Source organism: Neovison vison, chromosome 8 (genome assembly GCF_020171115.1).
Source record: "Neovison vison isolate M4711 chromosome 8, ASM_NN_V1, whole genome shotgun sequence".
NCBI lineage: Eukaryota > Metazoa > Chordata > Mammalia > Carnivora > Mustelidae > Neogale > Neogale vison.
The window spans coordinates 121,598,164-121,612,112 of record NC_058098.1 but is presented as its reverse complement, the minus strand read 5'-3'; the positions used below and the strand labels follow the sequence as shown (position 1 = coordinate 121,612,112).

At 41.4% G+C, this 13,949-nt stretch overlaps 1 protein-coding gene across 1 annotated transcript in view; it reads left to right on the top strand.

Moving 5' to 3' along the window:
- Nucleotides 1–8,846: 8,846 nt before the first annotated feature.
- Nucleotides 8,847–13,949, top strand: part of WDR43 (WD repeat domain 43) — a 46,665-nt gene continuing 41,562 nt past the window's right edge. The window contains exon 1 of the mRNA XM_044261838.1: nucleotides 8,847–9,100. Coding sequence (XP_044117773.1) covers nucleotides 8,876–9,100 — 225 coding nt within the window. The 5' untranslated portion in view covers nucleotides 8,847–8,875. The remainder of the gene's footprint in view (nucleotides 9,101–13,949) is intronic.

Genomic DNA, 13,949 nt, shown 5'->3' with positions numbered 1-13,949 from the left:
TACTTTCAAATGAAGGCCTGAGTTGAACTTTCTGAATCCTAAGACCTATTAATGGTTTTAAAATTTATCATTCCTGGGACACCTGGGTGGCTTAGTTGGTTGAGTGGCTGCTTTCGGCTCAGGCCATGATCCCAGCATCCTGGGATCGAGTCCCACATCAGGCTCCTTGCTCGGCAGGGATCCTGCTTCTCCCTCTGCCTCTGCCTGTCATTCTGTCTGCCTGTGCTTGCTCTCTCTCCCTCTCACTCTGACAAATAAATAAATAAAATCTTTAAAAAATTTTTACCATTCCTACTTTATTATCTCTTAAAGATGATTAAATAATATTTGGCTATTATTTCAGAAGGAGTAGGACTTGGAAAGAAGAAGATATATTGACAAAATGGGAAAAAACTTACATCTCTTTGATTTCTAAGATAAACTATAAACAGTAAATGGCATCCCATTATATTGTTTGAATAAGACAGGATGTTATATTTTATCCTATACACATCTAACAGAATACGCTAACATATGTTGAAAAACATAATTATTCCTTATTTATTCATGATCTTTCAGAGCATTTAAGCTCTTTAAAAAAGGTCACTATATGGGCCTTTCTATTTTTGGCTATACTTTTCCTTTTCCTTCTGTCTTCCCTATGAAACAATCAGTCTGCACTCTGAAACTGTTATCTGACAGTATGAGGCAGCATATACTCATCATGTTTATGTTATAAGGTCAGAAGGACACTGTCTTCTAGTGGTATTTAGTTGAGCAATTACTTTAAAGCCCAAATAGCTGTCAAGAAGTACTATGGCTAATGACTGACATTTTAAAATCTCCATTCAAATTAGATCACTACTTCTAATTCCACAGATGTGCTCCTCTACCTCTTTGTGTGTGCTTCTTTCCTGTGTTTTGTGTAATTTTTCCCTCATCCTTCAGCTATCAGCCTCACTAGAATGGGAGCCTACAGTAAGTCCAAATCACTGGTAGAAGTGCCTCTCCTGTATGTCCTGTCTTCAGGCCAACCCTCCACAGTACATGTCAGATTAAATGAAATCACTTTATTTACCATTTTCCCAAATTGGAGGAAAAGATTGTGGAGAGGGCTGTGTCTAATTCATTAGTGTAATTCCATTGCCCGTCATAGTGCCTGGAACAAAATGTGCCCTCGATAAATATTTGTAATATTAAATAACAAATAAATATTTGTAATATTAATAAACGAATGAAGAAAGTAGGGAATGAGAAAAACAGTAGTCCTGATACCTAAGTGACTATGCTGAATAATTCAGCATGCAAATATGACCCAAATATATTTAATACTTGTGTATTTCATTGTATATCTTTACATGTATCTAAATTTTAATTTATTTTTTAAAAGATTTTGTTTATTTGAAAGAGAGAGAGAGCACACACAAGCAGCGTGGAGGGACAGAGGAAAGAGGAAGAAGTCGACTTCCCGCTGAGCAGGGAGCCCCATGCAGTACTCCATCCCAGGACCCTGAAATCATGACCTGAGCTGAAGGTAGACACTTAATGACTGAGCCACCCAGGCGTCCCCGGAATTTTTTTTTAAACTTTTAGTGAAAGAAAAAGTATTTAAATCTGAGAATATAACTGCTTTTCTCTTGCTTTTTCACTTGTTTCCCCAGTCACTGCTGAGCTTGAATCTGGCTTCTGTAGAACTCCTCCAGGATTTACTGTTGTATATTAGAAACCAAAGAAGTCAATTGAAGGAGGTCAAAAGGTACAGATTTCTAGTTATAAAATAAGTAAGTCCTGAGGATGTAATGTATAATGTGGTAATAATAGTTAATAATATTGTTTTTTAAAGATTTACTTATTTATTTATTTATGAGAGAGAGAGAGAGAGAGAGAGAGAGAATATGAGTGGGGGTGGGCGGGGGCAAAGGGAGAAGCAGACTCCCTGTTGAGCAGGGAGCCTGGAAAGGGCTCATTCCCAGGACTTCCGGATCATGACCTGAGCTGAAGGTAGGTGCTCAACCAACTGAACCTCCCAGGTGCCCCAACAATTATTAATATTGTGTTGCATGTTTGAAAGTTGCTAAGAGAGTACATCTTAAAATTTCTTACACTGCCTTGATACTGTAGCTTGTTTGTTTTGAAATCAGGTAGTATGAGGACACCAACTTTGTTCTTCTTTTAGATAATCATTTCACTTCGCATAAGAATTAATTTACCAGGGGCACCTGGGTGGCTCAGTGGGTTAAGCCACTGCCTTCCACTCAGGTCATGATCTCAGGGTCCTGGGATCGAGCCCCGCATCAGGCTCTCTGTTCAGCAGGGAGCCTCCTTCCCTTCCTCTCTGCCTGCTTGTGATCTCTCTCTCTCTGTCAAATAAATAAATAAAATCTTTTTAAAAAGCTAACTTCTGAAGGGGCACGTGCACCCGAATGTTTATAGCAGCAATGTCCACAATAGCCAAACTATGGAAAGAACCTAGATGTCCATCAACAGATGAATGGATAAAGAAGATGTGGTATATATACACAATGGAATACTATGCAGCCATCAAAAGAAATGAAATCTTGCCATTTGCAACAACATGGATGAAACTAGAGCGTATCATGCTTAGCGAAATAAGTCAAGTAGAGAAAGACAACTATCATATGATCTCCCTGATATGAGGAAGTTGTGATGCAACATGGGGGCTTAAGTGGGTAGGAGTAGAATAAATGAAACAAGATGGGATTGGGAGGGAGCCAAACCATAAGTGACTCTTAATCTCACAAAAAAAACCTGAGGGTTGCTGGGGGGAGGGGGGTTGGGAGAAGGGGGGTGGGGTTATGGACATTGGGGAGGGTATGTGCTTTGGTGAGTGCTGTGAAGTGTGTAAACCTGGCGATTCACAGACCTGTACCCCTGGGGATAAAAATATATGTTTATTTAAAAAAAAAAAAGCTAACTTCTGAAATTTCCTTTAAAAAAAAAAGAATTAATTCACCAGTTTCTACAAAAAGTCCTGCTAAGATTCTGAGAGGGATTGTTTTGAATTTGTAGAACAAACTGAGTAGAATCACTGTCTTGACAATATTGAGTTTATCAATTCATGAACATGCAATGTCTTTTCATTTATTTAGGTCTCCTTTAAGTTTTCTCTACAATGTTTTATACTTTTTAGAATACAAGTCTTGAACTTTTGTTAATTTTTTTCCCAAGTATTTTATTCTTTCTGGTACTGCTGTAGATGGAGTCATTCTCAATTTAATTTTGATTGTCCACCAATAGAATGAAGAAATATCATTGGTTTTATATATTAATCTTGTATCTTGAGACCTTGGTACATTAATTTATTAGGTTTAGAATTTTTGTGGATTTCTTCAAATTTTCTATAAGTCATCTGTGAATAAAAATACTTTTACTCCTTTCTCCACAATTTGGATGCTACCACCATCATCATCGTCATAATTATTTACTTTATTGCACTAACTGGAACCTTCAGTAAAATATTGAATAGAATTGATGAGACATTAATTTTCAATCTTAGGAGGAAAGCATCAATCTTTCACCATTAAGTATGAAGTGAGCTGGGGGTTTTTTGTAGAGTCCCTTTATCTGGTTGAAGATATTCCCTTTTGTCCCTGCTTTGTTAAAAGTTTGTTTGTCTATCTGAGAGAGAGGGACAGTACGAGTCAGAGGAGGAGTGGGGGGTGCTGGAGGGGAAAGAGGGGGGAGCATTCTCAGGCATACTCTGTGCCGAGCCTGGAAGTTGATGCGGCTTGAGCTCAGGACTCTGAGATCAGGACCTGAGCCACTGAGACACCCCCAAAATTTGTTTGTTTGGTTGTTTGTTTGTTTTTAATTATGAATGGGTGTTGGATTTTGTTAAAATCTTTTTCTTTATCTTTCAAAATTATCATGCATTTTTAGTCCTTTATTCCCTTAACATGGTACATTATAGTTTTTGAAGTTTGAATGTAAAACCAACCTTGCATTCCTGGGATAAATCCCAGTTGATCATGGTATTTAATCTTTTTTTTTTTTGTATATTGCTGACTTGATTTGCAAATATTTTGTTAAGGATTAGAGATTGTAGTATCTAATACCTTTTAGGATAAAAATCATTGGTTTTTATCTACAATTTTATCTACAGCAATAAAAAGTTGAATTGTTGGTAATTTGATGAGAGCTGGAATTGGGGCAGAGAGGGACCTGGGTGAGCCTAAATTATGCAAAAGAGAAGGACCCATGACAGGGATGATAAGGGCAGGAAACCAGAAGCAGATGAGGGTCTAATGAGTGATGTTGTTGGGGAGGCTGACAGGCACCAGCTTACAGATTGTTTTGTAATCCAAATATATTAAACAGCATAGAGTTTCTTTTATAGGTGCCAGCAAGATTGTGAAGTTTTTTTTTTAAGATTTATTTATTTTAGAGAGAGAGAGAGTGAGAGCATGGCAGGGAGGGGCAGAGGGAGAGAGAGTCTTAAGCAGACTCCTCACTGAGCATGGAGTCCAATGTGGGCATGATCTCAGGACCTTGAGAGCAGGACCTGAGCTGAAATCAAGAGTTGTACACTTAACCAACTGCACCAGCGAGGTGCCCCTGTGAAGAATTTTAAGTAGAGAAGTGGAGTGGTTAGATTAATATTTTACAAAGATCATACTACCAGACTGGCATGGAGAAAGGGAGTCCAATACAAGCATTGGTGGCAGTTCCGGTGAGAGTGACAAGGCACAATAAGAACAGACATGGTTAGAACTGGATGGAGGTGAGGAAATTGAATAGAGAATTATTTAAGAGATAAAAACAGAATCTGGTGATTGATCAGATGTGAGTTATGTGTTTGGGCAGAAGTGAGATATGGGATTGGTTAATAGGGCTTATTTCTGGCTTTCTCAAGGGGCTAACTGGATGGTTGGTGGGATCACCAACTGAGGCAAAGGATATAAAATAATGAGCACAATTTGGTTCATCTGTGTGTAACATCACCCAAAATACTGTAGTTTAAACAACAGGGATATTTATTTTCTCTTGTATAAAAGAGGTCCGAGGCCCTGGTGCAGGACTTACATCATGTTTCAGGGTCTCTAGTTTCTTCTGTCTTGCTGCTCTACTATTCTCACCATGTTATTTTCTCCCCAAAGTCCATCATGGATGCTCTAGCTTTTGGCTATAACATTTGAGTTCCAGGAATTAAGAAGAAAAAAGCAATGAAGAACAGCATACCTTTAAAAAGGACATTTTTGTATTGGCTGCTAGTCAGATGGCCTCACAATTTGTAGAGAAAGCTGGAAAATGTACAGTCTTCATTCTGGAAAGTCCCTTGCCCAAGTAGAGAAGTTCCCTAAGCTACCCTGATGTTAGAGAGTAAGAGATAAGGAAGAACCAAAAGAGAAGACTGAGAAGAAGAACCAGAGAAATAAGAGGCAAGCCAGAAAGGTGTGAAGTCATGGAAGGCAGGCACGCTAATGACAAGTCACATGAGAGGCAGACTTAGAAAGACACATATTTAGCAACATAGAGGTTAGAGGTGGCCCTACTGGGAATTTTGGGGTAGTGGTGGGTTGGGATGAAAGTCCCATTGGAGGAGAGAGTTTAAGAAAATTAGACTGCTGGGGTGCCAGGGTGGCTCAGTGGGTCATGAATCTGTCTTCAGCTCAGGTCATGATCCCAGGGTCCTGGGATCAAGCCTATGTTTGGACTCTCTGCTCATTGGGGAGCCTGCTTCTCCTTCTCCTTCTGCCTACTTCTCTGCCTACTTATGCATGTGCTCTCTATTTCTCTGTCAAATAAATAAATAAAATCTTTAAAAAAAGAAAATTAGACTACCTTTTTTTTAAGGAAGGAAAAGATTGGGAGAGTGACTATAGGGGGAAGTAAGATAAAGGAAATATTATTTTTTAGGAAGAAAGAAAAAACCAGTATGTTTATATGTTAATGAGAAGGATTAAGCTGAGAAGTAAAACTGATGCTTGTAGATAGAGGAAAGACTTTTTGGAATAATGGGATCTAGAACTTATGTGGAAGGGTCGCCTTTTCTAGGAGCATGGAAAATCCATCTGGAGTGGCAGGAGTGACGGAGTACAGTTTGGTTAAAGTTCATGGTACTGGAAGCTTGTGGAAGTTCTCTTGTGATGGCTTCTATTTTCTCAAGAAATAGGAAGCACAGTCATTCACTGAGAGCAGGGAGAGAGGGATAGGTTTGAAGTGGTAGGAGAAGAAAGATACGAATCAGTATCTAGGAGAAGAATGGAAGTATGAATGGGCCAGGGAACAACTGATAACTTGGCAGCATTGACTTCCACATGAAGTTTGTGACCATGAATTTAAAGTAGATAAGAGTCATAATAGGAAGCTGTGACTTTTTTCTCATTGCTTTCAGCTGCTTCTGGGCAGAGGGTTAGATTTGACCAGGCTTACACTTTTACCACAGAAGGACAATGACGTGGGAAAGAGGCAAGGGATTTGAGGGTTGTAATGATCGAGATTAAGATAAATTTAGAGGCAAGAGCAGCCATCAAGGAGGAGGGGTGAGGGTAGGCGAAAAGGCTAGGATCAGTGGTTTGACAGTTAGGTGGGATAGAAGGATTGCCTGGAGCCTTGAAGTTGGCGGGAGCAAGCTGGAAAGACAGGAATCAGTGATTATAGTGGTGTGGGAAAACTGAGACTATGAGGGAGTGCAGCTATTGTAATGATAATGTCTGAGATATGACCATGGGAATAAGTGGCTGGTGTAGGGTAGAGGCCGAGATCATTGAAAGGAAGGAGGTCAAGGAATGACATTTTGGGTATTGAAGGGTCATCTACGGTGAACTCTATATAGTTTCATTGGGTCAAGTTGTCATACCCAGAGATGACTTCAGTTAGAAATCCAGCTCCTCCTCCACTGCTCAGCTCTATACCTCAGTTTTGTTATCTGAAGAATGGAGATAGTCATAGTTTCTACATCCCAGGGCTATTGTGAGGACTAAATGGATTAACGGACATAAAACACAGAGAACAGTACCAGACACACCGTGAGTGCAATAAGCTTTTATTTTATTTATGACTACTTTATAACTCTAGCTCAGACTTTTCTTCATACAGACTCATATATGCTCCATTGTAACAGAAATCCTTGAAAACTTTTCTGAAAATCCCTTTTCTGTACTTTCTCACATCCCTTTTTCTCTTCCACTTTCCATAGTAAGTCCCCCACCCCAAATGCTTTTGTTTTGCTTTTTGTGTGTGTTAAGATTTTATTTTTAAATAATCTCCATACCCAGTGTGGGGCTTGAATTTATAACCCGAGTTTAAGAGTTGGCTCTGCCTTCTGAGCCAGTCAGGTGCCCCTAAAGTGCTTTTGAAGAGTCACCAATGACCTTGATGTTGCCAAATCCTGCTTCATGCTTGGTCTTCATCTTACAGCATTTGACATGGCTTTGATCAAGTTTTCCTTCCTGAATCCTTATAAAGAGTTGGTTTCCAGGACATCTCACTCTCCTGGGCTTTCATCCTACCCATTTTGAATCTTCTTTGCTGGATCTTCCCCTCCTCCTGACCTCTAAAGGTTGCACAGTTTGGGGCTAAGCTTTCTTTTCTATCTATACTTGCATCCAACATGATCTGGCTAGTCCCGCAATTCAAATAGCATCTGTATGCTAGTGCATCCAAATTTACATCTTTGTGATCTTCTTCTGTAGCCAACTCCAGTCCCCCAGGACCTCACTGTCACCTGCCCCCTCCCTTTATGGTCGCAGCCCCCACCACTCTGGGGAGCAAGGGAGCCCATAGCCAGTAGGGGCCAGTGAGGGTCCTGAGGGAGGGGTGGTAGCACAGGCTGCCCCCAGCTCCCTCACTTGACATGGATTTCAGCATACTCATACTTAACTGTCCAAAACAGTATTCTTGATTTCCACTCCAACCAAACCCATTTCCCCAATCTAGCTAATGGTATCACCATTCATGAGTTTGCTCAGGCCTTGGAGTCATCCTTCACTTGTCTTTTTCTCACCCTTTGCAATCATTTAGCAAACCCTGTTGACTTTTAACTTCAGATTCTATCTGAAGTCTGGGTGCTTCTCCCCACCTTTACTGCTTGCATCTGAGTCTGACCCAGCACTCTCCTATATTGTGTCAGTTTTCCTTCTTGCCTCTTTACCATCTCCGTGGAGTCCAGGAGGCCTTTTAAACATGTACATGTTTGTCATTACAAATAATCTAAAACACAAATGTTACCGTGGCACTCCCTGGCTGTAAAAGTTTTAGTCTCCCCATATCCCTGAGGGTGGCGTTTTTTGTCTTTCTTGTTGGGCAATAAACTGTGGGCAGAATAAAATTAATCTGACACTTCTTGAATCACAATGCATAGTTTTCGTGAAATATGGCGTCCAAATTATCTATTTGATGTAGTAACGGGATTAATCCTGACGAAATGGGGAGTGGGAGGACAGTAGATCCCACCGTTACTTTCACACTACTATGACTGAATAAATTGTTATATGTATACATGATTACAGCCTGGAAGTGGTTAAGAAAAATGTAAACAGTTGCCACAATCACGGCGCTATAAGTGATTGTCTCTTAAACATTTAGTTCAATCATGTTATTAAAAAAACAAAACAAAATCCAACCTTTTTCCTTCTTTATTTCTCTTCTTTTTTTCTTTTTCTTTTTTTTTTTTCTTTCAAAGTAACGGGCCTGCTCTCCAGTCTGCAGTCACTTCCCCTCTACACGTCTCCTCCTCCAACCAGTACAAATTAGCACTGAGCCCTCCAAGCCACCGTCCACAGGTTGGGCCTGCCCAGCGCCGGCTAGAGACGCGACGAGCCACTCCTTCGGGTCTCTGCTATCCCTCCGCCCCACTTCCTCCCTCTAGGCCCCGCCCCACGCCGGTGCGCAGGCGCACAGACGAACACGTGGCTGCCGCGGAGCCAGGGCAGCAATGGCGGCGGGTGGCCGTGGTGTTGCCGACCCCCTGTCCCCGGCAGGGCTTCCGTGCGCTTTCTCCCCGCTGAACCAGGCCTACTTCGCTTTGGCGTCTGCCGACGGTCAGTTGCGAGTGTGGGAGACCGCCAACAATAGGCTGCACCAAGAGTACGTGCCTTCCGCGCACCTCAGCGGTACCTGCACCTGCCTGGCCTGGGCGCCAGCGCGACTGCAGGCCAAGGTAAAGCAGGCGGGACGGCGGGGGGCGGGCATGCGCCCAGACTCGGACTCAGCGCACCCCCGGTCAGACGGCGCGTGGCCCGGCATCTCGCGCGGCCCTCCGAGGCCCCGGGTGAGGAGGCACGGAGTGCGGCGGCGGCGGCGCGGACTCGGTCCACTTCGTCAGTCCCGCGTGCGGCCTGCCCGCAGAGTAGCGAAAGAGGGCGCGGCCCTATTGGACGGGCCGTAGGCTGGAGCCCTCCTGACTGACTCCATGCGGTCTGCGCCCCGCGCCCCGCTGTCGCCGGGGCCGCCATGTTCGCGTAGGCCCCCAGCTTCCCAGGGCGGCTTCTTTCTGCGAAGCCTGGCGCAGCAACATGTGCTCTTCAGCGTCCTGGATTTTGACAGAGCCCCTTCTTGGGGCTGGAGTACCCTATTCCGATTTCTCTAGCTCATCGTTTTTGCCTTAGGAGATTGGAATGAATAAGTCTGTTTCCTTGCTTCCGGACAACCCCCCCCCCCACCTCCGAACCCTTGGGTGCAGGCTCACCACGTGTTCTCTTCCACGTCCAGTGAGTGGTATTCTCACTCTTGAAACTCTGGACTTTCTCAGGCTCGTTTCCATTCTCAGTCATTTGAAACTTTATGCTTTTTTTTTTTTTTCTTCTTAAATCTCTGCTCAGTTCCCTTTTATACACCTCCTTTTAGCCAAGTCTAAAGTCTGCATTAGGATGTGGAGGTAAAATGAAGTAGCCAGTTTAATGTAATGAAGGTGAGTTCAGGTGAGGTTTCTCTGAGACAGGACATTGCCGTGTTAGGGCCCCATCTAAGGTAAGATGTCATTCACTGTGGAGTCACTCGACCACGTCTGCTCTAACGCAGTTGCACGTGGGTACCACAGGTATAGGGTAGGCAATCGAATCAGTCTAATGTGATTTGGAAGAACGTGAGTGTTTAGCTGACACTATGTGTAAAACTTAAAAGTCTATTGTTCAAGACAGATTTTTAACTCCCATCCGACTACAGTGCGGTAAATGTGTGCTAAATTTTGGGGTTGAAAGTAGGGGTACATCTAACTATGCTTTGGGTGAGTATGTTTAGGTATTTTCCGGATCTTAAGATAGTTTCTTAGTTTCTAGATGAAGTGACTTTAGTTAATAAATTAAAGAAACCTTTAAAAGTGCTCTTAAGTCAAGGCGAACTTGGACTTTGGAAAAAGAAAAACCATAGCCATTGTTAAAAGTTACAGCAGTCTGCCAATTTTTCTTATTTAAAATTGTTTTCTGTGTTTCTATTTAACAGTCCTGTAAAGAGATGATAAGACTGATGCTGGGGGAATACGTGGAGCAAAGATTAGATGCATGGATCCAAGCTCTGCTGCTTCCATTTTTATCTAGGTTTGGCTTCATAGTGGTGATTGTACTTCTGGTTTCTCGTTTGTAGAACAGGGAGGGGTGATAGTATCCACCTCAGAGTGGTTGTGAAGGTGAACGTGGTTAGTAACGTAGAAACATTTATTAGTGTATGTAAGTGCTGCAAGTGTTGTTATTAGTATCTCAAGATTTGTATGGTTAGTCCTTGCAGGTAGATAAAGGCTAACTTCTTGCCTTGTTTGTGAAGAAGAAACTGAGACTCTGGAAAATTAGTCAGCTTGCATAAAAACCATAAATAGAACCAGGACTAGAACTCAAGTATTTAGAGCTTTGTGCTCCGTTATCTACAACAAATAATAATTAATATTAGGATAGTAAAAATTTGTTGCCCCCTACCCCTTTGCTTTTCTGTTGACTTAAGTCACATGATATGCCTCAGGAATAAAACTTTGACCTAATCTTAAATTTTCTGTTTAAAGTCAGAGTTTGAATTATGTATGCCACTCTGAAATAGTAGAAAAATATCTGAATTTGGTTTCATGTCCAGGACTCAACTCAAACTTGCTTTTGTCACAATGAGCAAGTTACTAATTTGGAGGGCCTCATTGAAAAATGAGAATTTGGCTACTTAAAAAAAGTTTGTATAGGTTTCAGTATTCTTTTAGCTGCATGTTTTCATTTAGCCACGCAGCTCTATGAAATGTCTTGAAATAAAATTTTTTAAAAACCGAGAGTCAGAGCTAAGGAAGTTCCAGGTGACTTCACCAAATCTTTAGTATCCAGTAAAGAGACTGTGACCATTAGAATCAAGGTCCTCTGACTCCTGGTCCACTGTTCTTACACTGTAATCCTAGATCTTGAGTCACAGAATTGAAAGCTGGGAGGAATGGAGAGAGGACATTTTGATCCTCCTTATATTGGGGATGTATCCATCTAGAGCATCAATTTTAGTTGGAGATTAGAGGGAGAAGTGGTTCTCTTAAATATGCACATTTATTACAGGATAAAATTATAAAGTCACGTGATTTTTTTAAAAAGCTAAATAATGAAGAGCGACGTGTAGCAGCTGCTTCAGTCCCTGGGTTAGGATCCTTGCCACGGAAGTTTTAAGATGCCCTCATTTTATTAAACCTATTTATTTTAAATCTTTGAGGATTAGAGTATGAGTCTTGGTAAGGATGTTATTCTGAAGCCCGTGTTCCCAACAAGTTAAGATTTTTGTTACTCAAACATGAAGTAGAGATTATGCTACCCATCTTTCATGGTCCTTTGAGAATTAAATGAGGCAGTGTATATGACTGGTGTAGTAAGTGAGTAGTAAATGTTAGGTGTTATTATTGAATGATACAGTGAGCATTCTCTTTGGGCTCTTTTTATAATTTATTGCTACATTCCTCAGTGTAAATCATTTTGTAAGAGTATCCTGTATCTGGTTCAGTAATTGGCAGTTTGCCACCCAAGGACAAAGTTTGGTGAACATTACTCCTGTGAGTGGAATAAAATGAATTAGTGCTGGGTTACTTGGGTAATAAGAGTTAAAGTAGAGGTTCCTGGATGTTTAGAAAAATCATATTGTTTTCTTGGCCAAGAATGATCATAATACCTCACATTTATGCCACAGTAGTTTTTGGAGGGTTTTTGTACATATTAAATAGCTGAGTATTTCATTTGGTGGATGGAGCCCGGTGGGGAGAAGAGGACCTCAGATGGTAAGAAGAGTGCAAGGAGACACATGGGTGGACTAGAGATGGATGCTGTTTTTAAAGCTTCTCAGGTATGTGTGTGTAAACTGAGGCTGAGCTGTTAAATGATATGCCAAAGCCACAAAATAAGTGCCCTTGCCCCACCTAGTAACTGGCCCTATTTTGTTGCCCCCTAAAATCTCTCAAAACTTTTCTACTTTCCTTCCCTAGCTGGTGTATAGCCCTGAAGAAACAGACTTTGTCTCCGCTCAGCTACCATGCTGCTTTGCTGTCACTGCAATTAAAATGATCTCACACAGCTTAGTTCTTGTTAAACGAAGCACATGGCATTTCAGACATGAGACAAGGCAAGCCCAGTAGCATTAAGAATGTTTCTTGGAAGAATCTAACTTGAGTATCCCCATTCCTATCCTTTGGAGATATGGTGCAATCTCTTTGTATTCCTGAATGTATGGTGCTGTATCTTAGGGTCTCTCCAGTATGTAGACTTCAAAACAAGGAAGAGTGTGCAGAGTAGATCCTGTTGTCAGGAATTGAAGGTCCTGGTATTAGAATTTGTTTTTGATATAAATATTATGTAATTACATGTGAAATGCACACATTTTGTTCATTGTTACCCATGACTTAAACATTTGCCAGAGAACTGACAGTAAGGTGGGCCAAGAAAAGGCATAGGAGACTAACTTGCAGAATGAAACTTGAAACTTGGGCATAATTTCCAGTGTCTAGAGGTCAGGATTTTTCAAAGTTAGGTTTTGATCATTATGAAACAGATTTAGTGGGTTGTGATAGAGTTAAAAAAATGAGTATAAAAAAAGTGAGTATATTTTGCATGGAAATGATAAGTTTTTTTGTGGAGCTGGTTTCAGTTATATGTACATATATTTTTATGAGTGTATGTACTAGCTCTCAATGTAAACTTTTCTTCCTTGGGATCTCAGTCTAAAAAGTCATTACTTGATCAGATTCAGACTGCTCAGCACTTTCCCTTTTTTCTTTTTGTCTTTACCACATCTGCTCTATGTCTTGCTTCTGTAAATCATGCACTTAACCCCTTGAGACGCACTCAGCCTTCTGATTGCCTTGTGGATCAGATGCTGATAAACTTTTTCAGACTGGTGCTACTTTTTTTTTTTTTTTTTTCTTTTAAGATTTTATTTATTTATTTGAGAGAGATACAGCAAGAGAGGGAGAAGCAGTATTCCCACCAAGCAGGGAGTCTGGAGCCTGATGCGGGGCTTGATTCCAGGACCCTGGGATCATGACCTGAACCAAAGGCAGCTGGTTAACGACTGACCCACCCATGTGCCCCATGGTGCTACTCTTTATTGCTTAGCCTAATCCAATTTTCATACTGAAAAAAACTCTTGAAAGAAATCACATTTTTGGGGTCTTCACTCCTGGTACCTCTAGAAACTCCAGTTTTTTAGTCACAGATACGAACTAAAGTTTTAGCCTACCCTTTTCATTATTTGGTGTATTTACATGTATAATGAGTGTGTTCATAACCTTGTGCTAGGAGGTAAAACGGAGTGTGATTGAGACACATCAAAGAAGAAGTGGACAGTTCAGATATACCATGTCTGTAATGCAGAGCACGGTATGATGTGTGTCTTAAGAGAAAGAAGAGGGGGTGCCTGGGTGGCTCATTTGGTTGAGCCTCTGCCTTCAGCTCAGGTCAGGATCTCAGGGTCCTGGGATAGAGTCCTGCATTGGTCTCTCTGCTAAGTGGGGTCTGCTTCCCTCTCTGCCAATCCCATTCCCCATTGTGCACTCTCTAAAATAAGGTCTTTAC